This window comes from Pleurodeles waltl, chromosome 4_2 (assembly GCF_031143425.1).
Source record: "Pleurodeles waltl isolate 20211129_DDA chromosome 4_2, aPleWal1.hap1.20221129, whole genome shotgun sequence".
Taxonomy (NCBI): Eukaryota; Metazoa; Chordata; class Amphibia; order Caudata; family Salamandridae; genus Pleurodeles; species Pleurodeles waltl.
Window position 1 is genome coordinate 1,055,683,860 of NC_090443.1, and position 27,498 is coordinate 1,055,711,357.

A 27,498-nucleotide genomic window follows, 5' to 3' on the forward strand; every position below is an offset into this window, starting at 1 on the left:
TACAATCAAAAACAATTTTTTTGTCAATGTATAGAACATTTTAAAAAACTAAGTTAAAAACAAAAATCTGTCACTTTTGTTTTTCACATAGTTTTTATAACAAAACTGAGACAGATTATCAACGTAAATTGTTATATGTTTTTGCTTATTGTCTTCTTAGATTAAGATTGTTCATGTTTGAGTTCCTGGGGTTACAGGTGAAGAGTGTGCACACAAAAGAGAATCTCGTCTGTTGTCCTAGTTAAGACTACCCTGTCCCTTTTTGGTGTTTAGGGTGACTCCTCAGATTGATGGTCATAAGCGGTGCATCGAGCTGTATGTTTCACAGGCTTCTGGAAGCGCGGTGTCTGGATATCAGTGTATTAGAAGGTGGTGCTGCTCTCTGTAGTAGTGTCTGTCCCAGTGCTAGGATGTGGGGGAGGAGGGATGAGAAGAGGGTGTTGGTCCCAGTCAAGACCTGGAGAGGATGGCGAGGTGTGCACCAGATCCCAGATGAGGTACGTTGGTAGAGCTCTGGGTGTATTCTACTGTGTGGTGTAGTCGGTGGTTGAAAGGAGTGGCGTAGGTCAAGAGCTGTGCACGCGCCGCAGTACTAACGTGCACTTGTTTCTTCTTCACACCCAGATCCTGAATGAGATGGTGCGCGGGGACATGACGTCGGCGGATATGCTCTTACAGTCTCAGGCACAAGGGGGAGATGTTTATATCTCGGACGACGAAGCGCTTGGAGCAGACGAGATTTCCCTTGCTAGCGACCTGGACGATGAAGATATGGAGGAGGTGCAAGCCATCGAGAAGACCCTGGCGAAGGACAATAAGAAGAAGTGAGTGCTCGTCCTGGTGATAGGAGAGCTTCCTTTGGTGCCACGCGCAGTGTGCTCGGTATCGCTGTGAGACGGGTAACATGGTGTTTGAGATAAGAGGTCCTTGTGCAGGAGTGCTGCTTCCTTTGGACATGGAACACTAACTGTGAGAAGTGTTGGATGAGTCTCCAAGGTTTGGTTATGGGAGAGTGTTTATGGGCTGTCGGTGAACGAGTGGTGCTTTCTCTCTGTCGTGGGCACAGGTGACTCTTGCCGAAACAACTCTCTGGCGATCGTTTTAGGATTAAACTCACAAAAGGTGATAGGAGGCTGCTTGCAGTAAGTCTAGCCACTGCCAGTCGCTCAGGGTAGCATTCCAGTCCACCTCACTTTGGGCCCAGCTGTATGCAAATCAGTCTTGTCCCTGCTCCTTCTGGGAACACTCCACCTCGAAGTACCAAACCAGATCCTCACTGAACCAGAACACAAGCAGCCCCGACCAGTCTCGCCCTAGTCATGGGCTCGCCAGCCGGGTACAGCCTGACTCCAGTGACACAGTGAGCACAGGACCCACGTCTGGGCACACCCGTAGTGGTTAGACACATTGCAGGCATTCCTCCCAACACCTTTTGTGTGTTTCAAGATTGTTTTAGGGTGTTGTGCGTGAGAAGACTAATAACTGATGCCGTCCTACAGGAAAGGTGCTTATTGTACTGGGGTTATCTTTGATTTTCATTAACTGCATAAAACAATATTTCTACCTATGTGGGGATCCTGAAGTACAAATTAAAAAAATACATTTTATTTGAAAATAATTCCTTAAAGAACATGTATTGCAAAATGTTCTACCTTTTTAGATCTGGCCTTTTAAGACTGATTGTCTGACTTTCTCAAAAGTTTATAGACAGCATAATACATAGCGGGCCTGTGGTCACTGGGTTTCATCCAGTCTCCTGTCAGTTTACTTCCTCCCACCACAACACGCAGCATGGGCGGCGCCTTAGCACACGGTAGCAGATGGCTGCCTTCACTTTAGTAACTGCAGGATGTGTCCACATAATCACAGCAACCTAAAAGTAGTTCCTACCTATCAGTGGTCACCCTTGGCTCCAGGAGTGCTTTGCCATTGGCATCATTAATTTTCAGTAGCAGCCGTTTATTTTATCTGCACTAAACGCCCCAGTTAGGTTGATGTGTGTTCTGCTTCTTTTTCTAAAGTTAGCTGATGTTGTGACATTGTAGCTGCCTCGAGTGGGTTGTTAGCTGGTGAGTTTGTTGTTGTTTCCTTCACAAATAACAATAGTGTGCATGGCACAACTGAATCACTTTTATATAACGAACACTAGTAAAACAACTGCATCCGTGAAAGCTTTTTAATTTTTACATTTTTTAATGCAAGCATACGGCGGCCACCTTTAGGTGGGCGTGTGTTTCTGCTTAAAAGATAAATTAACCATTCCACCAGCCTGCTGCGGCCAGACCTGTTGGCTTTGATATCCAGATTATTTAGTTTCCAACAAGAAGCAATGTCTAGCTTTGTGGTTTTGTAGCCTGGTGTTAAATTTTGCCTGCAACTCACTCATCCTCCCCTTGCTGTAGGAGACTGAAAGGTTGACTTTACCTTGAACTGTGGCTGACTGGTTCCAAGTATGTGACTAATGGATGTTAAGCAACAGTGTATTGTGGTCGGGAGCATGTTTTCAGGATTTGTCTTGTAGGTTTCTGTGCGGTGCACTCCCCCACTGTTTAGTGTTGGACTAACCAAACTGTAGATGGTAGATAGTGCACAATGTGCCAACCTACAGTGCAGCGAGCAGCAAACCATCTGTTGCAGGTAAGCGACTTTTCCTTCCATGTACAGTGTCTTCCAATCCCAGCATCCTTTCCGAAACCATCCAAGTGGTCCTTGGAAGAAGGGGACACTTGGGAAGCATATTTGGGCTCAGTCTTTGGAATGTGGGCGAACAGACCACAGAATCCTTTGAGGGGGCTTTTGGGTCTCTCTCTCTCTCTCTCTCTCTCTCCCTCCCCCTCCCCCAATAGCAGGTATGCAAAGAAATGAATGAGCCTTAGGCCATGGATGGTTAAGTGTCATTGAGATGCTTGTGTGAATGATATCAGCACTGACCGACTTCATTCTTTGACTCATCCTGGTGTAGGAAAGCGCCTTGTGAGTGTTGTGGAAGGTTTGGAGGAGCCGGTCGGGTAGAGGAGGACACCTTTTTTTATTTACATGAAAGAGCTTGTGACTAGATCAATAAACCTGTTGCTGTACCAAAGCTTCGTCCTATCACCATCTCCCTCTCTACTGATTTCCAACGTTGTGTTACATCCTTCACTTTTCACATTCCTGACACCAGCTCGGATACACAGGATACTACACACCAGCTCACACCGGGAATGTGGACATACGGGACACTAGACACCAGCTCGGATACACAGGGAATGTGGACACAGAGGAGACTACACACCAGCTCACACAGGGAATGTGGACACACAGGATACAACACACCAGCTCACACAGGGAATGTGGACACACAGGATACAACACACCAGCTCACACAGGGAATGTGGACACACAGGATACAACACACCAGCTCACACAGGGAATGTGGGCGCACAGGACACTACACACCAGCTCACGCAGGGAATGTAGACACACAGGATACAACACACCAGCTCACACAGGGAATGTGGACACACAGGATACAACACACCGACTCACAGAGGGAATGTGGGCGCACAGGACACTAGACACCAGCTCGGATACACAGGGAATGTGGACACACAGGACACTACACACCAGCTCACACAGGGAATGTGGACACACAGGATACAACACACCAGCTCACACAGGGAATGTGGACACACAGGACACTACACACCAGCTCACAGAGGGAATGTGGGTGCACAGGACACTACACACCAGCTCGCACAGGACACTACACACCAGCTCACAGAGGGAATGTGGACCCACAGGACACTACACCAGCTCACGCAGGGAATGTGGACACACAGGACACTACACACCAGCTGACGCAGGGAATGTGGACACACAGGATACTACACACCAGCTGACGCAGGGAATGTGGACACACAGGACTCTACACACCAGCTCACACAGGGAATGTGGACACACAGGACACTACACACCATCTCACAGAGGGAATGTGGGTGCACAGGACACTACACACCAGCTCACAGAGGGAATGTGGACCCACAGGATACAACACACCAGCTGACGCAGGGAATGTGGACACACAGGACACTACACACCAGCTCACACAGGGAATGTGGACACACAGGTTGGTACACACCGACTGAGATAAATAGGATGCTACACACCAGCTCAGATACACAGGAAATGAGGACGCGCAGGATGCTACACACTAGCTGACACAGGGAATGTGGGCAGACAGGATACTACACACCAGCTCACAGAGGGAATGTGGACACACAGGATACTACACACCAGCTGACACAGGGAATGTGGACCCACAGGATACTACACACCAGCTCACACAGGGAAAGTGGACACACAGGACACTACACACCAGCTCACAGAGGGTATGTGGACACACAGGATACTACACACCAGCTGAGAGGCACACAGGGAAGGGAGGACACACTGGATAAGATACACAGGGAATGAGGACACACAGGATGCCACACACCATCTCGGATACACAGGGAGTGAGGACACACAGGATACTACACACCCCTTTGATTCCTGATCCTGTTTGTTGCAGAGTGAGTTTCGTCACCGAAGACGCGCCAGAGGATGAGACGAACCCTCTTCTGGTCCCCTTGGAGGAGAAGTCTGTGAGGGAGGAGCGTGAGGCCAGCCTCTGGTTTGGGAAGGTACTTCTGTCTCCTGCTGGTCTTTGCCAACCCTAATTGTACTTCATAAGCTGTTTTTCTTTACTTTGCCTCTCAATCTATTTTTTAACCTATTTTTAACTCACATTTTCTGATTTCCGATACTTTTTGATCTTTTATTCATTTTCGTTGTCATTACCTTTATTCCCTTTTTTGGTCCCTGGTTTTAAAACTTGTTGGCTTTGCTCTTTGCTTTCTGTTTTCAGGATATTTTTGCCGGCATTGAGGCTGATGGGGATGCGGAGCTGGAGGTCAAGCAAGCGAAGGCCTTGTATGAGAAGAAAGGAGGGGTTGTGTCCGGTGAGAAGCCCAGCTGTAGTCTGTGTGACTGATGAGGGGTGGCAGGGGTAGTAAAAGTCTATGGGCTAGCGTGTGGGGTCTAAAAGCGACCGGTGTGGGGGTTATAGCAAGCGGTCCAGTGGTAAGGACTGAGTGTGTCATACCGAGAGACTGAATTTCATGGTGTGAAGTGGCCGAAAGTTAGTGATAAGATGATGTGTGGGGCACCGTAGTAAAGTCCCCTCTTTCTGGCATGGTTCCCCCCACTTTTTGTGTGTAGACTGTTTTCACTGGGATCCTGCTAATCGGGATCCCAGTGATTGTGCTCTCTCCCTCTTACTTTGGTGGTCTTGGTAGTTCTTACACCCCACACTTGGCTTACTGCTGTACCCCGTAAGTCCCTAGTATGTAGTACTTGGGTACCCAGGGCACTGGTACACCATGGGTCTCCCATGGGCTGCAGCATGTATTATGCCACCCAAGGGACCCATGCAGACTAGGTCAGCAGGCCTGCCGTTTGCAGCCTGTTTGAAATGGTGCATGCACCCTTTCACTGCTAGTCACTACACCAGGTCACTATAAGTCAACCCCGTGGCAGGCCCTTTCAGCCCAAAGGTCAGGGTGCAGATCCCTGTGTGTGTGGGCACCCCTGCATGAGCGGAGGTGCCCCTACGAACTCCAATTCCCTGGACTTCGTAAGTGCGGGAAAGCTATTTTATCTATGTACTGGCCACCGGTCACTCCCTGTGGCCCAGCTACATAATGGTAACTCCGAACCTGGGCAGGTTTGGTATCAAACATGTTGAATCCTACCCCAGTACTGATGCCAGTATTGGTGGCATGATTACTGCACTTGGGGGTTCCTTAGAGGATCCGCCAGCTCTGCTCCTACCAGTCTTCCAGGTCTCGGGTTAGCCCGCACTGCTGTAGCACCCCAGACATGATTCTGTGCTCCTGCTGCTTGACCATCTCGAGCAGGGGACAACAGAATAAAGCATTTCCTGTAAGAGAGGAGTGCAACCTCCTCTCCTTTGGAAATAAATGTTACTGCCCTGGGGAGGGGTAGCCTCTTTGCGTCAGCGGTCTGCTTTGAAGGGCCCATTTTGTGCCGTCCTTGCATAATCTGGTTTGCACCAGTCCAGGAACCACTGGTCCCCGCTCTGGCGCGAAACACACAAAGGAATGGGGAGTGTCCTCTCCCCTGTCCAGCTCCATCCCTAGGGTGGTGGCAGGAGCTCCTCAGGTGGCCACTTGGTTCTGCCATCTTGGGGCCAAGATGGGCAGAGGCCTCTGGGAGCATCTGAATGGGTAGGCCAGGTAGCTGACATCAGTGACCTCTCCTGCTAGGTGGTCACCCCAGAGAGTGACCAAACCCCCTCTTTTGGCTATTTAGGGACTCCCTTGAGGGTGGGGTCCCCTAATTCGTCATGCACGACTCCACCGGGAACCTTCTGCAAAGACCTCTTCTGCTCCTAGCCTCCAGAACCACTGCTGGGCTGCACAGGAACCAAACAAGAGTGCACCGCCTGAGGCAACCTCTCCTTGCAACATTGTTTCTGTGGCTCCTGACAGCGCTTTACAACTTCTCCACGGCTGTGCATCCTCTTGGGACGGCAAGACTTCGATTGCACCAAGAAGCAAGAAGGAATCTCCCATGGAGTGAAGGAATCACTCCCCTGCATCCGAAGGCACCTTAGGCAATTCTGTCTGGCTGGTGGTATCTTCTGTCCTCCGGAACTGTGAAGATTCTCCAACCCAGGTGGTGGTTCTGAGGGATCCTCTGGGTCCTCTCTGCCTTCTGTCCAGCGTGGGAGACGGAGAGCCCTTGCCTCTTCCACTGGGACAGCATCCCTGCATGCAACTGTTGCACCAATCAAGACTTGTTGACTCCTGCTCTGAGGGCTCTTTAGGCTCCAAGGAGCACCGGCCCCCAGCGCTTTACCTCTGCAAGGACAGTCTCTCCTCTGCTGCTCCAGCGATGTAGGACTCCTCTTCGGGTGTGCTGACTGGGCCTCACTGCGACTTACTGTGCCTGCTGCCAGTGGGTTGCTTGTGGGAGCTCCGACTGCTTCTGCTGGCTCTCCTGCATCCTGAGGGTCAGCCCAGACTCTCCTCCGAGGGTCGACTCCCCAGGAGCTTGCAGGCCCTCCACAGCTCTGCAAAACCTCCAACAGCTCCTTTTGTATTTGCCTGTGCTTGTTGGCGGTACTCCTTACCACTGACCCAGCTGCAATCTGGCGACCGTTGAGGGACAGCTCGTAGGCCACTCCTGGGACTCCTCTGAAGCTCCTGGACTCCGCAGCTGGACTTCATCCATCACCATCAATCCAGATCTTCAGCTACAGAAGGGTGGGCATTGGCTCCTGCCCCACCTGGGCACTTCTGCTTGGACTGGACTCTGTCCCCTTCCTTTGCAGGTCCTCCTTGCTCGAAATCCGCCCTTGGGTTACACTGGTCTGGTCCTGCTTCTGCATCCTCCCACCATGACGTCCCCATGTTAGCCTATGGGAGAACCGGGTAACTTTTTGCACCCAGTCGTTGGGGATCTTCTAGATGCTTACCTTTTGGGGTTTCACTCTTCCACAGCCCTCATCTACTCCATACACTCTGGTGGGGGACATCCGTTTGCTTTACATTTTTTTTAATGTATGTTTTGGTCCCCCCTTAGGGCCCTTGATAATTAATGCTTTTCCTGAGTACTTACCTGTGTATATTTTGTGTTTTCATACCTCTAGAGGGAGGTATAGCAACAGTAGTCTAGTTTGGCGTGTCTATAACAAAGTACCTTTATTATTGCAACACTGTGTGGTCTTTTCATGTGATAAGTTACTGTGTGTCTGCTGTGGTATTGCAAGTGCCTCACACTCCTCCTAGATAAGTCCTGGCTGCTCACCACAGCTACCACTAGAGATCCCTGGCTAACCGGACACCGTAACGCTATCTAATAAGGGTTGCCGGGACCCAGTCTAAGGTGTAAGACCAGAGGTGTCCACAGGCACGAGGCCAGGAGCGGGCAGGGGAGGCGTGAGGCGCCCACTGGTAATGGAGAGTTCACGGAGTGGATAAGAAGACTCTGTGACAATATCTGGGTGTGAAGCAGTCGTTCTCACATAGATATTGGACCTGTTTTCTAGGCGGGGCGCTGCCAGAGAAGGAAAATGCTGTGAAAAAGAAGCCTGAGCCCTTGGAGGAAACAAAAGAGAAGGAAGAGGAGAGGGCTGCAGTCCCAGGGAACAAAAGTCCGCTTGGACCTTCGCAGCCTCGCAGCAGCGAAGCACCAGCCTCTGATGTCAACTCCGATGACGAGAGCAGCAGTGAAGATGAAAAGTAAATATTATAATTTCATATTGAAAATTGTAACCAAACACTGCTTATGGTGACAATCCCTGTCCAGGGATTGGGGTTTCAGCTGAGAGGGCAGCTCAGTTGTAGATAGAAGAGTACTGCCTGCATAGTCAGTCGCCTGACAGGGATGGGTGTTCAGTGAGAGGATAGGACGATGAGTGTCCTTGAGACCAGGACTGCTGGCACGGTGTACTGAGAGCCCAGTACTGCTCTACACTGACACCTGCTGGCTAGGGCAGCACGTAACCCTGAGGGACCAGTACTGTCGGCACAGTGTACTGCAAGAGCCCATACTGCTCTACAGTGACACCTGCTGGCTAGGGCAGAGAGTGTCCCAGAGGCCAGTACTGCTGGCACAGTGTACTACGAGAGCCCAGTACTGCTCTTCAGTGACACCTGCTGGCTAGGGCAGCACGTAACCCTGAGGGACCAGTACTGTCGGCACAGTGTACTGCGAGAGCCCATACTGCTCTACAGTGGCACCTGCTGGCTAGGGCAGAGAGTGTCCCAGAGGCCAGTACTGCTGGCACAGTGTACTACGAGAGCCCAGTACTGCTCTTCAGTGACACCTGCTGGCTAGGGCAGCACGTAACCCTGAGGGACCAGTACTGTCGGCACAGTGTACTGCGAGAGCCCATACTGCTCTACACTGACACCTGCTGGCTAGGGCAGAGTGTGTCCCAGAGGCCAGTACTGCTGGCACAGTGTACTACGAGAGCCCAGTACTGCTCTTCAGTGACACCTGCTGGCTAGGGCAGCACGTAACCCTGAGGGACCAGTACTGTCGGCACAGTGTACTGCGAGAGCCCATACTGCTCTACAGTGGCACCTGCTGGCTAGGGCAGAGAGTGTCCCAGAGGCCAGTACTGCTGGCACAGTGTACTACGAGAGCCCAGTACTGCTCTTCAGTGACACCTGCTGGCTAGGGCAGCACGTAACCCTGAGGGACCAGTACTGTCGGCACAGTGTACTGCGAGAGCCCATACTGCTCTACACTGACACCTGCTGGCTAGGGCAGAGAGTGTCCGAGAGGCCAGTACTGCTGGCACAGTGTACTATGAGAGCCCAGTACTGCTCTTCACTGACACCTGCTGGCTAGGGCAGCACGTAACCCTGAGGGACCAGTACTGTCGGCACAGTGTACTGCGAGAGCCCATACTGCTCTACAGTGGCACCTGCTGGCTAGGGCAGAGAGTGTCCCAGAGGCCAGTACTGCTGGCACAGTGTACTACGAGAGCCCAGTACTGCTCTTCAGTGACACCTGCTGGCTAGGGCAGCACGTAACCCTGAGGGACCAGTACTGTCGGCACAGTGTACTGCGAGAGCCCATACTGCTCTACAGTGGCACCTGCTGGCTAGGACAGCGAGTGTCCCTGAGACCAGGACTGCTGGCACGGTGTACTGAGAGCCCAGTACTGCTCTACACTGACACCTGCGGGCTAGGGCAGCACGTAACCCTGAGGGACCACTACTGTCGGCACAGTGTACTGCGAGCCCATACTGCTCTACAGTGGCACCTGCTGGCTAGGACAGAGAGTGTCCCAGAGGCCAGTACTGCTGGCACAGTGTACTACGAGAGCCCAGTACTGCTCTTCAGTGACACCTGCTGGCTAGGGCAGCAAGTGACCCTGAGGGACCAGTACTGTCAGCACAGTGTACTGCGAGAGCCCAGTACTGCTGTACAGTGGCACCTGCTGGCTAGGACAGTGAGTGTCCCTGAGACCAGGACTGCTGGCACAGTGTACTGAGAGCCCAGTACTGCTCTACAGTGGCACCTGCTGGCTAGGGCAGCGAGTGACCCTGGGAGACCAGTACTGTCGGCACAATGTATTGCGAGAGCCCATACTGCTCTACAGTGACATCTGCTGGCTAGGACAGCGAGTGTCCCTGAGACCCGTACTGCTGGCACAGTGTACTACGAAAGCCCAGTACTGCTCTTCAGTGACACCTGCTGGCTAGGGCAGCGAGTGACCCGGAGGGACCAGTACTGTCAGCACAGTGTACTGCGAGAGCCTAGTACTGCTCTACAGTGGCACCTGCTGGCTAGGGCAGCGAGTGACCCTGGGAGACCAGTACTGCTGGCACAGTGTACTGCGAGAGCCCATACTGCTCTACAGTGGCACCTGCTGGCTAGGACAGCGAGTGTCCCTGAGACCCGTACTGCTGGCACAGTGTACTGCGAGAGCCCAGTACTGCTCAACAGTGGCACCTGCTGGCTAGGGCAGCGAGTGACCCTGAGAGACCAGGACTGCCAGCACGGTGTACTGTGAGAGCCCATACTGCTCTACAGTGGCACCTGCTGGCTAGGGCAGCGAGTGTCCCTGAGACCCGTACTGCTGGCACAGTGGTACTGCGAGAGCCCAGTACTGCTCTACAGTGGCACCTGCTGGCTAGGGCAGCGAGTGACCCTGGGAGACCAGTACTGTCGACACAGTGTACTGCGAGAGCCCAGTACTGCTCTACAGTGGCACCTGCTGGCTAGGACAGCGAGTGTCCCTGAGACCTGTACTGCTGGCACAGTGTACTGCGAGAGCCCAGTACTGCTCAACAGTGGCACCTGCTGGCTAGGGCAGCGAGTGACCCTGGGAGACCAGTACTGTCGGCACAGTGTACTGCGAGAGCCCATACTGCTCTACAGTGACATCTGCTGACTAGGGCAGCGAGTGACCCTGGGAGACCAGTACTGTCGGCACAGTGTACTGCGAGAGCCCATACTGCTCTACAGTGGCATCTGCTGGCTAGGGCAGTGAGTGTCCCTGAGACCCGTACTGCTGGCACAGTGTACTGCGAGAGCCCATACTGCTCTACAGTGACATCTGCTGGCTAGGGCAGCGAGTGACCCTGAGACCCGTACTGCTGGCACAGTGGTACTGCGAGAGCCCATACTGCTCTACAGTGGCACCTGCTGGCTAGGGCAGCGAGTGACCCTGAGAGACCAGGACTGCCAGCACGGTGTACTGTGAGAGCCCATACTGCTCTACAGTGGCACCTGCTGGCTAAGGCAGTGAGTGACCCTGAGAGACCAGTACTGTCAGCACAGTGTACTGCGAGAGCCCATACTGCTCTACAGTGACATCTGCTGGCTAGGGCAGCGAGTGACCCTGAGAGACCAGGACTGCCAGCACGGTGTACTGTGTGAGCCTGTACTGCTCTACAGTGGCACCTGCCGGTTGTTGCAGTGTGTGCAGTTCATCCCTTGTCTTTGCAGTGAATGTAGCAGTCCGGAGCAGACAGTGCTGAGAAGAAGCACATTTGTGGTCTTACACTGACACCTGCTGGCTGGATACAGTGGGGGTCCTTGAAAGGCTTGTGCAGGAGTTGTTTATAACAGGAGAGATGGCATTGCTTTCATCTGCTTGATGACAGGCGGGTGTAGGGAGGGAGGGCCTTCCTGGAGATGTATATATTTCAAGTATTGTTTTTTTTTTTTTTTGTTAGAGAAATTCAAAATTTAAAAAAAAAGATGAAAAAGAAGCGACCCCAGGATGAAGAGGAGGAGACCGAAGGCTTTGAGGTTGTTCCTATCGAAAGATCAAGTGAGTGTTTTTCTTCCTTCTTGATTATTTTCTTTCTCAGCTGGTCCATCGGTCACTCTTGCGTTCCGTCACTCCATGGCCCACAGTGTTCCCAAGTCCTATTTCATTCCCTGGTACACGTAGTTTCCGTCATCTTCCCTTGATCGTGTTCACATACTCGGTGTTTCTGCCTTTGGTCTTCTATTTTTCGACTGCTCTGTCTGTTATTTGTCTGCCGAGTTCTCTTCTCTCTTTTCCTTGCTGTTGCTTACCTAACCCCTGGAGGCCCTTTTGCTTGTTTTCTCTCTCCTCCCTCCCGCCCACCTCTTCAGTATTTGACACCTTGAAGACGGCCCCTACCAAGGGCTAGACTGGCTTTTTTCATCTCTAATTCTGGCTTTGCTTATTTTTTGTCTCTAACTTCTCCAGTTAAACGAGCCCGAATACTGGACCCTGAAGGCCTCGCTCTGGGGACAGCGATAGCGACGTCCAAAAAGAAGAAGAGAGACTTGATCGATGGCTCCTTCAACAGGTACTAGCTGCTGATCAGGGGCTGTCGAGGCGTCTTCTACAGGGGTTGAGCTCTCCGCGCCAGTAGGATGAGCGATCTTTAAACGTAGTCCACCCCCCCTCCCCAAGGATCACCTGAGCTTGTCAGAGGGGCATGAGGGACATGCAGTCAATAAAAACAAGTGTCCTTTGCCAGAACATACTGTACTGCGAGTCACAGGCACTTATCTAAAGAAGAATATTGCAGGGGTCGGACAGCGGCGTGCTAGGTGTCCTGAGTCTCTTGTGCGGTGCTGTAGTTTTGTGTACTCGGTATGATCGTTTCTCTTACTGGTGAAGTACCGGGTCCATGGATGGGTTCTTTGCTGAGACAAGTCTTAAGCATGGGTTCTAGAAAGAGCAGGGTCCTATTACCAAGTACCTCTTTGAGGTGAACTAGGGAAGTTCTTTGCGAAGAAAGAATTAGTGACTATATAAGGTATTCTTAACATGCAAATAAATTGATCTCCTCGGAACAGGTGCGACTCTGCAAAGGTTTTATTCTGGGAGTATTCTACATAGAAAAATGCTGTTATCTCAGATACCTAGACAGGCCTCCAGACGGTGCCATAAAAGTAACTGAATGCACAATATTAAATAATGTTACTGCTCATAAGTAAGGTTAAATGGACTGCTTGGGTCTGCGCACACCTGCAAACCCTTTATGGCCAGTAGCCTTTCTGAACTACATATAATCAAATCCATGTAAAGGGCAAGAATTACTCAGTCAATAATCCATGCACTTGTGCTTTTTTAGAAGAGAAATCCCAATAAAATTACATCCATTCTTTTATTTACCAAAACTGATATAAAGATATATTTACTTCCTCGTACATCTATTATACATTTCAGCTTATAGAGGAAGAGATGTTATTCCCTTTAAAATTTAAAATCGTTTGGAAAAGTTACAAATTTTTCATTGATGTAGCCCTTGCATTAATTTTACTGAGGATAATTTGTAAATGGGCCAAATCTATAAACCAATCACATTTGTTGATTGGGTAAATGAAATTTGGTTTATGACAGACGTTGTGTAAGAAATCATATTTGACTGATAAGGAAAGTGAGGGAATGAGAAAGAATGTGGTTTGTCTAGGACATGCTGATGTTCAGCAGATTTTCCTCACCTTGTGAGTTGATCCCAAAACTCTGTGCGTAGCAGATGGCACCATCGGCAGCCATTTCTAAACTGTGTCCTGCCTCTTGACATGATGGCAAGGAGCCGTATATAGGCACCTCCCATGTGCACTGACGCCATTTCCTCTTTTTCTGTCCCCTTCAAAGTGGATCCAGTACATCCAGTACTCTGCTCTCACGTTTTTCAACTTCTTTTCAGAAGTTTTTCTTCCCGTTTCAACAGTGTTCCGGGATATGTTACCCCTCCCCAAAACTATACACAACATCTGTCTTTGGTGCCTTGGCATCCGGCGCGATTCCAAGTCTTGCAACAAACCCTCACTGATGAATCCAGAAGCCAGCTGGGAGTGAGAAGCAAGACTACATGCTGAGCTACATTGGTTGATGCAATCCTGTTCCGAAGGGATACATGGAGCCACGTACGAGAGCCACTCATGCATGCTAACACCTGCTCCATCATCTCATTCTTCAGCATAGGTGCCCGAGGAGGATCTCCCACCCATCATTCTGTCTGACTCCGAGCCGGCTTTGGCCCGATCATGACACGCCCCAGCCTATATTGAACCCATCAAACTCAGACACAATCTCACAACCGAACGGCAGCACAAATACATAGTACAAGCTTTTGGCTCAAACTCTGATCGTAGCCGGCCATACGGAGATGACAGTGGAGGGAACAGGGAGGAACTTGCCCCTCCTTATTATACAGGCGACTGGTGCAGGAGGTTAGTGGACTGGACACCTCGCTTGACACTGGGTTGGTTTTTCTCCCTGGTCCAGGCAAAGGGAGAGAATTTCCTTAGCCACAGTAATTAAAAGGGCTGCTGACTTTGGAGGTTAAAATGAGGTTAAAATAAACGTCCTCACAGAGGTCCTGCAGCCTGGCTGAGCATTGACGGAACCTCTTTAACCTTTTAATGAAGTCCTTACTGACAAACTGTTGGCCATTTGGGCTAAGTCATCAGTCGACAACTTTCCTGTCGCCCTGCTGTAGGAGATCCAGATTTTTGGACTCTGCATCCAACTCAAGAGAACTTGGTATTACAAGGTCCATCAGTAAAGTAAAGTTCGATGGCATCTGTCGCTGTAGATACGCATGTTTTGCAATAGCTCGCCATCTGGTGTTGGGCCGGAGTGTTACAAGTTGTTTTTCTTCGAAGAAGTCTTTCGAGTCACGGGACCGAGTGACTCCTCCTTTTGTCTCCATTGCGCATGGGCGTCGACTCCATCTTCGATTGTTTTTTTTCCGCCATCGGGTTCGGACGTGTTCCTGTCGCTCCGAGTTTCGGAACGGAAAATTAGCTAATTTCGGAAGATTTTCGTCGGTATTGTTGCGTTCGGGATCGGCGTACTTAGATTCCACACCGCATCAAAGATCGAAGAGCTCCGGTGCCCTTCGGGGTAGTTTTTCGATCCCCCGTCGGGGCCTGGTCGGCCCGACCGCGTGCTGAAGTACGCCGATGGAACGGACCCCGTTCTGTTTCTGCCACAAATGCCACAATAAATACCCCTATACAGACCAACACTTGGTCTGTAACCTGTGCCTGTCACCTGAGCACAGTGAAGACACCTGTGAGGCCTGTCGTGCGTTCCGGTCCCGAAAGACACTCCGAGACCGTCGAGCCAGAAGACTTCAGATGGCGTCCGCGCCGACAGCCCACCGAGAGTTCGAGGAGCAGGAAGAGGAAGGTACCTTCTCGATCCAAGAATCGGACTCCGAAGGATTCGACGATACACAAACCGTGAGTAAGACGTCGAAAACCACACAGAGAAAGATTTACAAGGCCCAGGGGACGCCACTGCCATCAGGCCATGGCTCCACCCATAAATTCGGTGACTGACCGTCGGCACCGAAAAAGGCCCAAACAGTGCCGAGGTCGTCCGACTCCGGTCGAGACACCGGCACGCAGCCTTCTCGGGACTGAGAAAGTGCTGGAGACAAGCCTCGACACCGAGATGCCGGTGTGGACACGGCTCGACGCCGAGACAGCGGCACCGAAGAAGATCGACGCCGAGAGGTTTCGGCCCCGAAAAAGAAAAAAGTCACCTCGGAGCCGAAAAAACACGCAGACAGGGTTTCGATGCCGAAACAAACTGCAAGCGACCCAGCTTCAGGCTCTTATACAGAAGAGCACTCGCTAACCTCCCAAATGCAAAAGCATAGGTTTGAGGAAGAGCTACAAGCAACTGATGTGGACCATACGCAAAAGCGTATCTTCATACAGCAGGGGACAGGAAAAATAAGCACCCTTCCCCCCATTAGAAGAAAGAGAAGGTTGGAGTTCCAAACTGAACAGACACCACAACCAAAAGTGGTGAAAAGAGTTACCCCACCACCCTCTCCTCCGCCCGTGATTAACGTCTCACCAGCACGAACTCCATCACACTCCCCAGCTCACACCACCATAAGCCAGGGTGACCAAGATCAAGACGCATGGGACCTATACGACGCCCCAGTGTCAGATAACAGTCCGGAGGCATACCCTACAAAGCCATCTCCACCAGAAGACAGCACCGCGTATTCTCAAGTGGTGGCTAGAGCAGCACAATTTTACAACGTAAGCCTCCACTCAGAACAGGTCGAGGATGATTTTTTATTCAACACACTCTCCTCCACCCACAGCTCATACCAAAGCCTGCCTATGCTCCCTGGTATGCTCCGGCACGCGAAAGGAATCTTTAAGGAGCCGGTCAAAAGTAGGGCAATCACACCAAGAGTGGAAAAAAAGTATAAGGCGCCTCCTACAGACCCGGCTTTCATCACTACACAGCTGCCACCAGACTCTGTCGTTGTAGGAGCAGCTAGGAAAAGGGCCAACTCTCACACATCTGGAGATGCACCACCACCAGATAAAGAAAGCCGCAAGTTCGATGCAGCTGGTAAAAGAGTCGCAGCACAAGCTGCAAACCAGTGGCGCATCGCGAACTCCCAGGTACTACTTGCGCGCTATGACAGAGCCCACTGGGACGAGATGCAACATCTCATTGAACATCTGCCCAAGGACTTACAAAATAGGGCAAAACAAGTGGTTGAGGAGGGACAGACCATTTCCAACAACCAGATCCGCTCCTCCATGGACGCTGCAGATACAGCTGCACGGACAATTAATACATCTGTAACTATCAGAAGGCATGCATGGCTCCGAACGTCTGGATTTAAACCAGAGATTCAACAAGCAGTTCTCAATATGCCTTTTAATGAAAAAGAACTGTTCAGTCCAGAAGTGGACACAGCGATTGAGAAACTCAAAAAAGATACGGACACTGCCAAAGCCATGGGCGCACTCTACTCCCCGCAGAGCAGAGGGAATTACAGCACATTCCGTAAAACGCCCTTTCGAGGGGGGTTTCGGGGTCAGAGCACACAAGCCAGCACCTCACAAGCAACACCGTCCAGTTACCAGGGACAGTATAGAGGAGGTTTTCGGGGACAATATAGAGGAGGGCAATTCCCTAGAAATAGAGGCAGATTTGAGAGCCCCAAAACCCCTACTACTAAACAGTGACTCACATGTCACTCACCCCCTCCACACAACACCAGTGGGGGGAAGAATAAGTCATTATTACAAAGCATGGGAGGAAATCACTACAGACACTTGGGTTCTAGCAATTATCCAACATGGTTATTGCATAGAATTTCTACAATTCCCTCCAAACATACCACCAAAAGCACAAAATTTGACAACACACCATTCCAATCTCCTGGAGATAGAAGTGCAGGCACTATTGCAAAAGAATACAATCGAATTAGTGCCAAACACACAAATAAACACAGGAGTTTACTCACTGTACTTTCTGATACCAAAGAAGGACAAAACGCTGAGACCAATCCTAGACCTCAGAGTAGTGAACACTTTCATCAAATCAGACCACTTTCACATGGTCACACTACAAGAAGTATTGCATTGCTAAAACTACACGACTACATGGCAACTTTAGACCTCAAGGATGCTTATTTCCATATACCAATACACCCATCGCACAGGAAATACCTAAGGTTTGTATTCAAAGGAATACATTACCAATTCAAGGTACTGCCTTTCGGATTAACAACCGCACCAAGAGTCTTTACCAAATGCCTAGCGGTAGTCGCTGCACACATAAGAAGGCAGCAAATACATGTGTTCCCATATCTAGACGACTGGCTAATCAAGGCCCATTCGTTAATACAGTGCTCAAATCACACAAATCATATCATACAAACCCTCTTCAAACTAGGGTTCACCGTCAATTTCACAAAATCCAAAATTCTTCCGCGCAAGGTACAACAATACCTGGGAGCCATAATAGACACATCAAAAGGAGTAGCCACTCCAAGTCCACAAAGAATTCGAAATTTCAACACCATCATACAACGCATGTATCCAACACAAAGGATACACGCAAAGAGGGTACTACAACTCCTAGGCATGATGTCTTCATGCATAGCCATTGTCCCAAACGCAAGACTGCACATGAGGCCCTTACAACAGTGCCTAGCATCACAATGGTCACAAGCACAGGGTCACCTTCTAGATCTGGTGTTAATAGACCGCCAAACTTACCTCTCGCTTCTGTGGTGGAACAACATAAATTTAAACAAAGGGCGGCCTTTCCAAGACCCAGTGCCACAATATGTAATAACAACAGATGCTTCCATGACAGGGTGGGGAGCACACCTCGATCAACACAGCATACAAGGACAATGGAACGTACATCAAACAAAACTGCATATAAATCACCTAGAACTTCTAGCAGTTTTTCAAGCACTAAAAGCTTTCCAACCAATAATAGTTCACAAATACATTCTCGTCAAAACAGACAACATGACAACAATGTATTATCTAAACAAGCAGGGGGGGACGCACTCCACGCAGTTAAGCCTGCTAGCACAAAAGATTTGGCGTTGGGCAATTCACAACCAAATTCGCCTAATAGCACAATTTATACCAGGGATCCAAAATCAACTCGCAGACAATCTCTCTCGAGATCACCAGCAGGTCCACGAATGGGAAATTCACCCCCAAATTCTGAACACTTATTTCAAACTCTGGGGAACACCTCAGATAGACTTGTTTGCGACAAGGGAGAACGCAAAATGCCAAAACTTCGCATCCAGATACCCACACGAACAATCCCAAGGCAATGCCCTATGGATGAACTGGTCAGGGATATTTGCTTACGCTTTTCCTCCTCTCCCTCTCCTTCCTTACCTGGTAAACAAACTCAGTCAAAACAAACTCAAACTCATATTGATAGCACCAACTTGGGCAAGGCAACCCTGGTACACAACGCTGCTAGACCTATCAGTAGTACCCTGCATCAAATTGCCCAACAGGCCAGATCTGTTGACACAGCACAACCAAAAGATCAGACACCCAGATCCAGCATCGCTGAATCTAGCAATCTGGCTCCTGAAATCCTAGAATTCGGGCACTTACAACTTACCCAAGAATGTATGGAAGTCATAAAACAAGCCAGAAGGCCATCCACCAGGCACTGCTATGCAAGTAAATGGAAGAGGTTTGTTTGCTACTGCCATATTAATCAAATACAACCATTACACACAACTCCAGAACATGTAGTGGGTTACTTGCTTCACTTACAAAAATCTAACCTGGCTTTCTCTTCCATTAAAATACACCTTGCAGGAATATCTGCATACCTGCAGACTACCTATTCAACTTCCCTATATAAGATACCAGTCATTAAAGCATTCATGGAGGGCCTTAGGAGAATTATACCACCAAGAACACCACCTGTTCCTTCATGGAACCTAAATGTTGTCCTAACTAGACTTATGGGTCCACCTTTTGAACCCATGCACTCCTGCGAAATACAGTTCCTAACCTGGAAGGTTGCATTTCTCATCGCCATTACTTCCCTAAGAAGAGTAAGCGAGATTCAGGCGTTTACAATACAGGAACCTTTTATACAACTACACAAGAATAAGGTCGTCCTAAGGACTAATCCTAAATTTTTGCCAAAGGTTATTTCACCGTTCCATCTAAATCAAACAGTGGAACTTCCAGTGTTCTTTCCATAGCCAGATACCGTAGCTGAAAGGGCACTACATACATTAGATGTCAAAAGAGCAATGATGTATTACATTGACAGAACAAAAAACATCAGAAAGACTAAACAACTATTTATTGCATTTCAAAAACCTCATGCAGGAAACCCAATATCAAAACAAGGTATAGCCAGATGGATAGTTAAATGCATCCAAATCTGCTACCTTAAAGCTAAACGACAGCTGCCCATTACACCAAGGGCACACTCAACCAGAAAGAAAGGTGCTACCATGGCCTTTCTAGGAAACATCCCAATGCAAGAAATATGTAAGGCAGCCACATGGTCTACGCCTCACACATTCACCAAGCACTACTGTGTAGACGTGTTATCCGCACAACAAGCCACAGTAGGTCAAGCCGTATTAAGAACATTATTTCAGACTACTTCCACTCCTACAGGCTGAGCCACCGCTTTTGGGGAGATAACTGCTTACTAGTCTATGCAAAACATGCGTATCTACAGCGACAGATGCCATCGAACTGAAAATGTCACTTACCCAGTGTACATCTGTTCGTGGCATCAGTCGCAGTAGATTCGCATGTGCCCACCCGCCTCCCCGGGAGCCTGTAGCAGTTTGGAAGTTACCTTCAATTATTTATATATGTATCATCTCAACCTTTAATAGGTGCATACTTAGTCACTCCATTGCATGGGCACTATTACTACAATTCAACTCCTACCTCACCCTCTGCGGGGAAAAACAATCGAAGATGGAGTCGACGCCCATGCGCAATGGAGACAAAAGGAGGAGTCACTCGGTCCCGTGACTCGAAAGACTTCTTCGAAGAAAAACAACTTGTAACACTCCGGCCCAACACCAGATGGCGAGCTATTGCAAAACATGCGAATCTACTGCGACTGATGCCACGAACAGATGTACACTGGGTAAGTGACATTTTCATTCTAATGCTTTTCCAGCCACTCCCTGTCAAAATGAGCCAACATTTTTGGCCAGGATATGTTCTCCTCTGTGAGTCTTACTCTGAAGTCTGTTAATTCGAATGGCTTCTTGGGACATTACACCTAAGCACTTCTGACGTGGTGGACAAGATCTTATCTACTGTCCCAGAAGACTACGAACCTCACTAGCCCAAACCATTCATGATGTTTGAGCTACTGCCAAATTCGTCATCTGCTTGGACCTGGACACCACAGATTGTCTAGGCAGGGCTATGCGATCTAGCATGTTGCTTCCGCACCACACATGTATGAGGTTCACTTGCTTTTCCGAGGATGTCCGAGTGTTGTTAAAGGAAAGGCCTTTTGACGATTTCTGCATATTTGGTTCGGGAGTGTTTTGAAGAGAGCTGTGCCAAAGTGCTTTCTCCGGGCCTCAGAGCTATAGTCTGGCAATCCCCACAACACTTTTGTCCTTTTAGTTGATCTGCACAAGTCTGCACAAGGGAGATACAGATGAAAAGACAGTGGATTTAGGAGAGAATGCCGAAAGAAGGCCCAGCTGGGAGTAGAAGTCACCTGATGCCCTCTACAGATGGACATTGGGGTTTTGGCTTCAGCTAACCCCCAGGACTATGATGAGTATCTCCATGGCTAGTGGCACTGTTCCTCTTACAGCTGAGGGTATGGACCATCAGGGAGACCCTGGGGCCTATTACATATAGGGCGCACTTCCCTGTTTGCACCACAGTGCAGAGCACCTTCAAACAGGCACGCATACGCAGACCGGGAAAATACACTCTACTATGTTGAATACACTGCCCTCAGGGTAGCCGCAAACACGTGCTGCCTTAAGGGCAGCTCATTCAAGTGAAATACAAATCGGCTTTGAAGCAGTTACTCTGTTTCTCTGTGCAGGTGGCAACCCGCCTGCACTTTTAGGAGGGGAGAGAGATCCCCTTGCAGGTGGGTGGAGGGACTGACTGCACCCGCCTGCAAGAGGATGTCAGCGGTCCTTGGAACCCCCTTAACTCCCTCCAGAGAGCTACCACTGGGATGCATGGACAGTGCACCTCCTGACAGCTTCTTGGCCTCTGTGTCCATGTCCATAACACCGCGCAGGTGCAGAGGCAAAGAGATTCCCTCATGTGCATGGAGCCACGTTGGATGCAAATGAAGGAACACCCTCCAGTGATAGCACTGGCACTATATGTGCACCAGCGCTATCTGTACTATAGAAGGGGCAGCGGAAACGTCTGTGGCTCCCTCTATAATACCATAATGCCCGGGGTGTGCAAAGTGGGCACAAATGACCGTTGTGTAATACGGCCCCTGGAGGGTTACATCGGTAGACTGGCTCCAGACTCCCTTGCTGACAGCAAGTGCCCGCAACACAGGCAAGAGGGCATGGGCCCTGTGAAGTGCAGTACGAAGGGTGGTCTGCTTGATGGTTGTGGAGGGGCTCCCCCAGCAGCCCTAGGGAGTCCGGTGAGCATGGGCACTTGGGGTGTAAAACAAAGAGGGGAAAAAAGTGCTGTGCGGCACAAGTTGGCATAAAGAAAGAAGGGCGGCATTTGCCTCATATTCAGGCCTGTGGCATGAAGTGCCCCGTAATCCCCCACGAGGGGGATTAAGATTGGAATTTCTTATTTTGTGATGCTCCAGGATAGGTAGGGGACGCCGCCAATGTTTTTGGACTGTTGGGGGGGACTGCAGAGTGCAGCAGCCCCCCATAAGTTGCTCTTCTAATGTCTCCCCGGGGTAGAAGACTTTTCTTTATTCCAAAGTGCTCCTGCAGCCTGTGCTGTGGTGCTGGTGCTGTGGAGTGTGTCGACCCCTTTTGGTAGGCTCTAAAGTTGCAGCAGAGTAAAAGTAGAAATGAGTCTCTGGGACACATAAATCGGGGATTTAGTCATAATGTTTATTACCAGTGAAAGGTTTCCTGCATCTCGAATGCAGTGGAATGTTTGGGCTCCAACATTTATTGCATTTTGATACTGTCCCCAGTGATTTCATTGGTGTTGCAGTGATAAAATATAACACGTTGATGCGTCTACTAATGTGGTGGCTCACTGACAAAGCCAGTAGACATGCTTTTTTATTAATGACACTCCCTTATGTTGTGATGTTGCGTGTAGAATGGGGAGGGGATGCATTGTGGTTATAGGGTTTAGGACCCAATAGGGGTGTAAAGTGACACGAGGTTGTCACCAAAGATATTTCCATCTACCGGATTGTATACGTTTGTAATTTAATGCGTAGTATATAGTACTGTGTGTTATAAATATACTTCCCTTTTTAAGATAAACAGTACAGACTGGACAGTAATTTGAGTGGTGTTATATACCAGCGAGCTGTGGGTCCTAACCCACACCACCTCCCCTGAGTATATCTTGGACTGCTCTGCTTCGCTGCCCTAAGAGAGTCGAGCGCTACAGTGGAGTGTTTAGTTCCACGTAAGAAGACATTTGTTGAATTATTCACTTGCTAAGGACCCACATCTGTCACAACTAAATAACCCAAATTGTTCCGTATAGACCTTTTTCAAGAAAACCTTTTCTTTAGTAAAAAGTGAAACCTTGAAACGCACAGCTCCTGCCCTCTCCTCATCTTCGCAAGTGCCTACTGATTTCTGGAGCCCTGATTCTCCCACACACTGCAAGGAAACTTGCCGCACCTGCCTATTGCTCGCTTGGGCAGTTTGATTTCTTGCTCCTTGCAGTTCCCTCATGTGACACAGGCCAGGGGTTTCAAAGCTTTTGCCAAAACTGACCCTCACAGGTGTAGGGTCTGTTTGGCTTGGAAGCTCTGCTCTGCGCCCCATACCCTCTTGCCCTGTTTGCTTCATCAAGAATCGCTTGCTGAAGTTCAGACACCTTCAAACTGGGCCCTGACAGGAGAAGCATTTCCATGTGGGCTACTCCAAATTCTTTTATAAGTATTGTGCCCATTTTCCCCGAGTGCTGTTTGTTAAAGCCTCACTGGAGTATGTGTGGCTGGGCTAGTGGTGCCTAGGAGGCTCGATAAATGACAGTTTTCAGTATGTAAACGAGGTCAGTTTCTATCCATTGCTTGCGAGTATCACTTATGTGGACATCTTAAAATCTACTATAAATCTCCTTCTTGGACCTGAGTTTGGATCCCCGTGGCCCATGTGCTTGCACTACATTAGCCTGGGGGCTGGGACGCAGCAGTAAGTTGAGTTTACCTCTGGTAACTGTTCTACTTCTGGTCAGAAGTCCTTTCCTCCGCTGCATACACAGGTGCTGTCCACCCATCTGTGTCTATAGGTCTTGGAGCTCTGGTAGCAGGGCTGGTGCACGAGAGCACGGGCTGGGCCTGGACACCGCTGCCTGGGAGCGGAGAGAGAGATGACTGATGAGCAGGGGTGGGACTAGGAATACTGCAGTCACCGTGGCTTCCTCCTTGATGTAACAGATGTCACAGGGCTTCATCCAGCACCACTTTCAGATTTACCCAGCATGCCGTTACCTTTTCAAGGTTCTGGTCATTTTAAGTGTTTGCCAACCTGCCCATGTTGTTTACTTTTTAATGTATCTGCTCATATATCTCCCGGCTTGTCCAACATCCCACCCTTTTTCCTTGCAAGGTACACCTTTAATGACGAGGAGGATGAGCTGCCGGACTGGTTCGCTACAGAGGAGAAGAAGCATCGGGTGAAGCAGGTTCCTGTGGACCGCAAGCTGGCCGACGAGTACCGCCAGCGATGGAAGGAGCTCAACGCTCGGCCTATCAAGAAGGTGGCGGAGGCCAAGGCTCGGAAGAAGAGGAGGGTACGTCTTTAAGCATCGACGTTCATGCTCCATGGCACTGGATGGCCAAGAGTGCGAGGATGGAGTGGGGAAGGGAGTGTGGTGTTTGTCTGCCGCCTTTCAGTAACCATATTTGTTCTCTCTAGTTTTTGGTGTAGTGTGCTACAGTGTCCATGTCTCTGACCATGCTTCTTCTTCTTCCAGATGTTGAAGAAACAGGAACAGGCGAGAAAGAAGGCAGAGGCAGTCGTGAACACCGTTGATATTTCCGAGAAGGAAAAGGCAGCTCAGCTGCGCGGGTAAGACCACAGCAGCGTTCGCAACTTGTGCTCGTCGGCACAAAAGCATTGGATGAATTTGTCTGCCACAAACGCCTCCGAGTGCATTAATTGCAGCTCTTCCTATTTGGAAGAGAATTAATGTTTGTAGCGTGTGTGGCTGTAGATACACGTGCTCTGCGTGCTCCTGTCATCCATTGTAGGGACCAGCCATTTGTCACGTGTTTTTTGTTTGAAGAAGTCAGTTTCAAGACCAGTTGCAGTGACTATTTGCATAGCTCACAATGCGAGAGGACACAGGCTCTACCGGAAACAGTTTTCTTTTGCCATCCAGTTAAGACATTTCGAGTACGAGGCCAGTATTCGGTAAGCTTTCAGGGAACGCAGGTCATAGGTTCGGAGAATGAGTAGAGGGTGCTATGGAACATACACCGATTCTGTTTTAGCCTAGGTGCAACACAAGTACTGGTGGGTGGACCATGATGGTGAATGCAACCTTTTGTCTCTCTCCTGACCATGACAAGAACACCTGAAACTTCTGCCGCGACTTAAGAGTGCAAAAAGACACTCAAGTGCTGAGGTGTGAGACACTGGGTCCCCCACATCCCCTACATCCTTGAGGAACAATATCCTCTTGACATCAAGGAAGAAGAAGATGGCCATTCAGGTCTTCCAACAGCGCAGGGCACTACAGCCCAAAGAGTCTCTTCTCCAATAGCTGCGATGAGGGGCAACATACCAAGGACCACATCTCTGGCCACAGGTCTAGCGACCAAGCTCAAGTGCTTGGTAGAACCCCATGCTTAAAGAGCAAATCGAAGAGGCAGGGAAGGCTAAAGTTGTCACTCCCAAGGTGGGTGAAGTGTTTAAGGCCACACCCACTGACCAGCTCTACATCTGGCACCAGGCCCCCCTCAGACTCCTTGGGTGTGCACAATGTGCATAAATAGGCCTCCGCACTAGATGACTCCTGACTCACCCCCTTGCCAGCTCTGTGATCTTCTGTCCTGCTTTGGTAGATATCACTGGGAAGAAATGGAGTAGATAATAAAGCAGCACCCAGAATCACTCCTGGACAGAGAGCATAAGAGCTTGTGTCGAAGGGAGGGTCCCGCCTGGACACAGCAGAGGCCGCTCCAGAGGCATCTAGACAAGTATCTCCTTACAACGCCCTGCGGGCCTCTGCATTTCAGGGTTCAGGCCTGAGGGGCAGCACCACTGTCTAAATCTTCCATTTGGCTGGGGTGGAATCTCTTCAGCCCTCAGATTGATGAGATGTTAAGGAAAATGTAAAAAACGGATTCCATAGGTTCCCTCCAGGCTGCGACCCTAATGATGCTTTTCGGGGAGAGCAGCAGTCCAGATGCTGAGCCGCTCAGTCAGGCCCAAGCCTTCCAACGCCAGCAGCAGTCTTTTCAGGACTCCTAAATAGGTAGGGTTACACCCGAGGCGGGTACATGGACGTCGCCTGAGCCCCTCCCCCCCGATCTGATAACACCTGTCGGCAGAAGGCTAGGGGGTTTTCTTCCCATGGTGGGGGCAGTTCACCTCTCATCAGAGGGTGCACACACTAGAAAGGCAGGGTTATTGCATCAAGTTCCATACCACAGCCCCCAACATCCCGTCCCACAGCTTTAGCCGAGACCCGCTCCGCCTTCTAGTGCTAGTAACTCAAGCTCTCCTTGCGAATGACGCCTGTGAGGAAATGGGCGTATTATATGGTGTGATTGTGCGAGCTCACCGTGTAATAGGCTTGCCAAACTCTCTTAGGACCAGTAGGTTTATTCTGTGAACCCCTGAGCTCAACCCTGGGTAGCGCTGGCTCTTGGCAGTCAGACTTACGTAAAGGAACAACTGTAAAGCATTTAAGCACCAAAACAATTGCAGAAGAAATCAACACGACACTCTAGAAATCCGACACCAATCTATAAAAATAGATTATATCTTTATGTAATTTTTGACGAAAAAAAAAGTCCACCAGTGGATTCCAGAGATTGACGCTTTACAAGGTACAGTGAATATTCACTTTTTACTTAACTGTGAGCAAGGACTTGCAAATTCAATGAATTTGACACTTGAAAACATTTTCAAGACAACCTTGGGTAAGTATCAATGTGGTTACTTAGTTATTTTGGGCAACCAACTCCGACATGGAACCAGTCAAGGGGGCCAGCAAGGTACTCAGAAGCAGCCACTTAAAGGAAAGTTGCAGTCTTCAGTCAGTTCCAGGCGTTGTATTCCCTTCCCATAGACTTCTGTAAAAGAGGTCCTGATGCAAGGGATACAGGATGCTAAAGATCCTCAATGATGCTGTAGATACAATGCGGTTGGCGGAGGACTTCCTGTAGTTACTCTCAGTCCACACGTTTGCTGAGGCTGTCTTGGCCACAGGGTTCGAGAGCCCTCGAAGTCCTCTTGAGCCTGGCTGAAGTCTAGTTGCCACTGGGCTACCGGTTGCCCAGAGTTGTGGTTACAGTGAATCCATCCTTGGGCAATAACTTGCCTTCTGGGCAATCAAGCTGCACTCCAACGAGGGCCGGGTCAAGCAGACTCTGGGGCAATGTCTGATCTTTGGGTTGTGGTCCCTACTGATGCACAGCAGCAAGGGGCAGCAATTCGAGGATCTGGGCTACCAACTGGCCCCAGTAGACTTCTTCAGCTGTTGTGGCCCTGTCCTGGAAACAGGTGGTCGGCCAGCTGGCCCTTGGGGTCTCTTGCTTCGGCTGGGCTTCCAAAACAACTTATCCATGAGCTGGACACAGCAGGCACAATTCCTTCTCCTTTGCTAGCCAGCAGGTGCAGTCTTTGCTGGTGCAGCCTCTCTTTGTTGCGTCTGTGGGTTCAGCGGGGCAGTCCTTCTTGGGTCTTGTTGGAGGCTGGCAATCTATGTAGTGTTCCAGTGTAAGGAGACCCTATACCCAGGGCGACCCTGATTGTCTGACAGGACCTAACCTAAAAGCTCTCCTTTGTGGTAGGGCGGGCGAGCAGT

General features: G+C 49.8%; 1 protein-coding gene across 1 annotated transcript in view; it reads left to right on the forward strand.

Annotated features, from left to right (window-relative positions):
• Positions 1–27,498, forward strand: part of FTSJ3 (FtsJ RNA 2'-O-methyltransferase 3) — a 102,414-nt gene that overhangs the window by 68,874 nt on the left and 6,042 nt on the right. The window contains exons 14-21 of the mRNA XM_069233077.1: positions 625–824; positions 4,553–4,664; positions 4,889–4,982; positions 8,096–8,288; positions 11,745–11,842; positions 12,251–12,353; positions 24,069–24,252; positions 24,436–24,530. Of these exons, the coding sequence (XP_069089178.1) occupies positions 625–824; positions 4,553–4,664; positions 4,889–4,982; positions 8,096–8,288; positions 11,745–11,842; positions 12,251–12,353; positions 24,069–24,252; positions 24,436–24,530 (1,079 nt within the window). The remainder of the gene's footprint in view (positions 1–624; positions 825–4,552; positions 4,665–4,888; positions 4,983–8,095; positions 8,289–11,744; positions 11,843–12,250; positions 12,354–24,068; positions 24,253–24,435; positions 24,531–27,498) is intronic.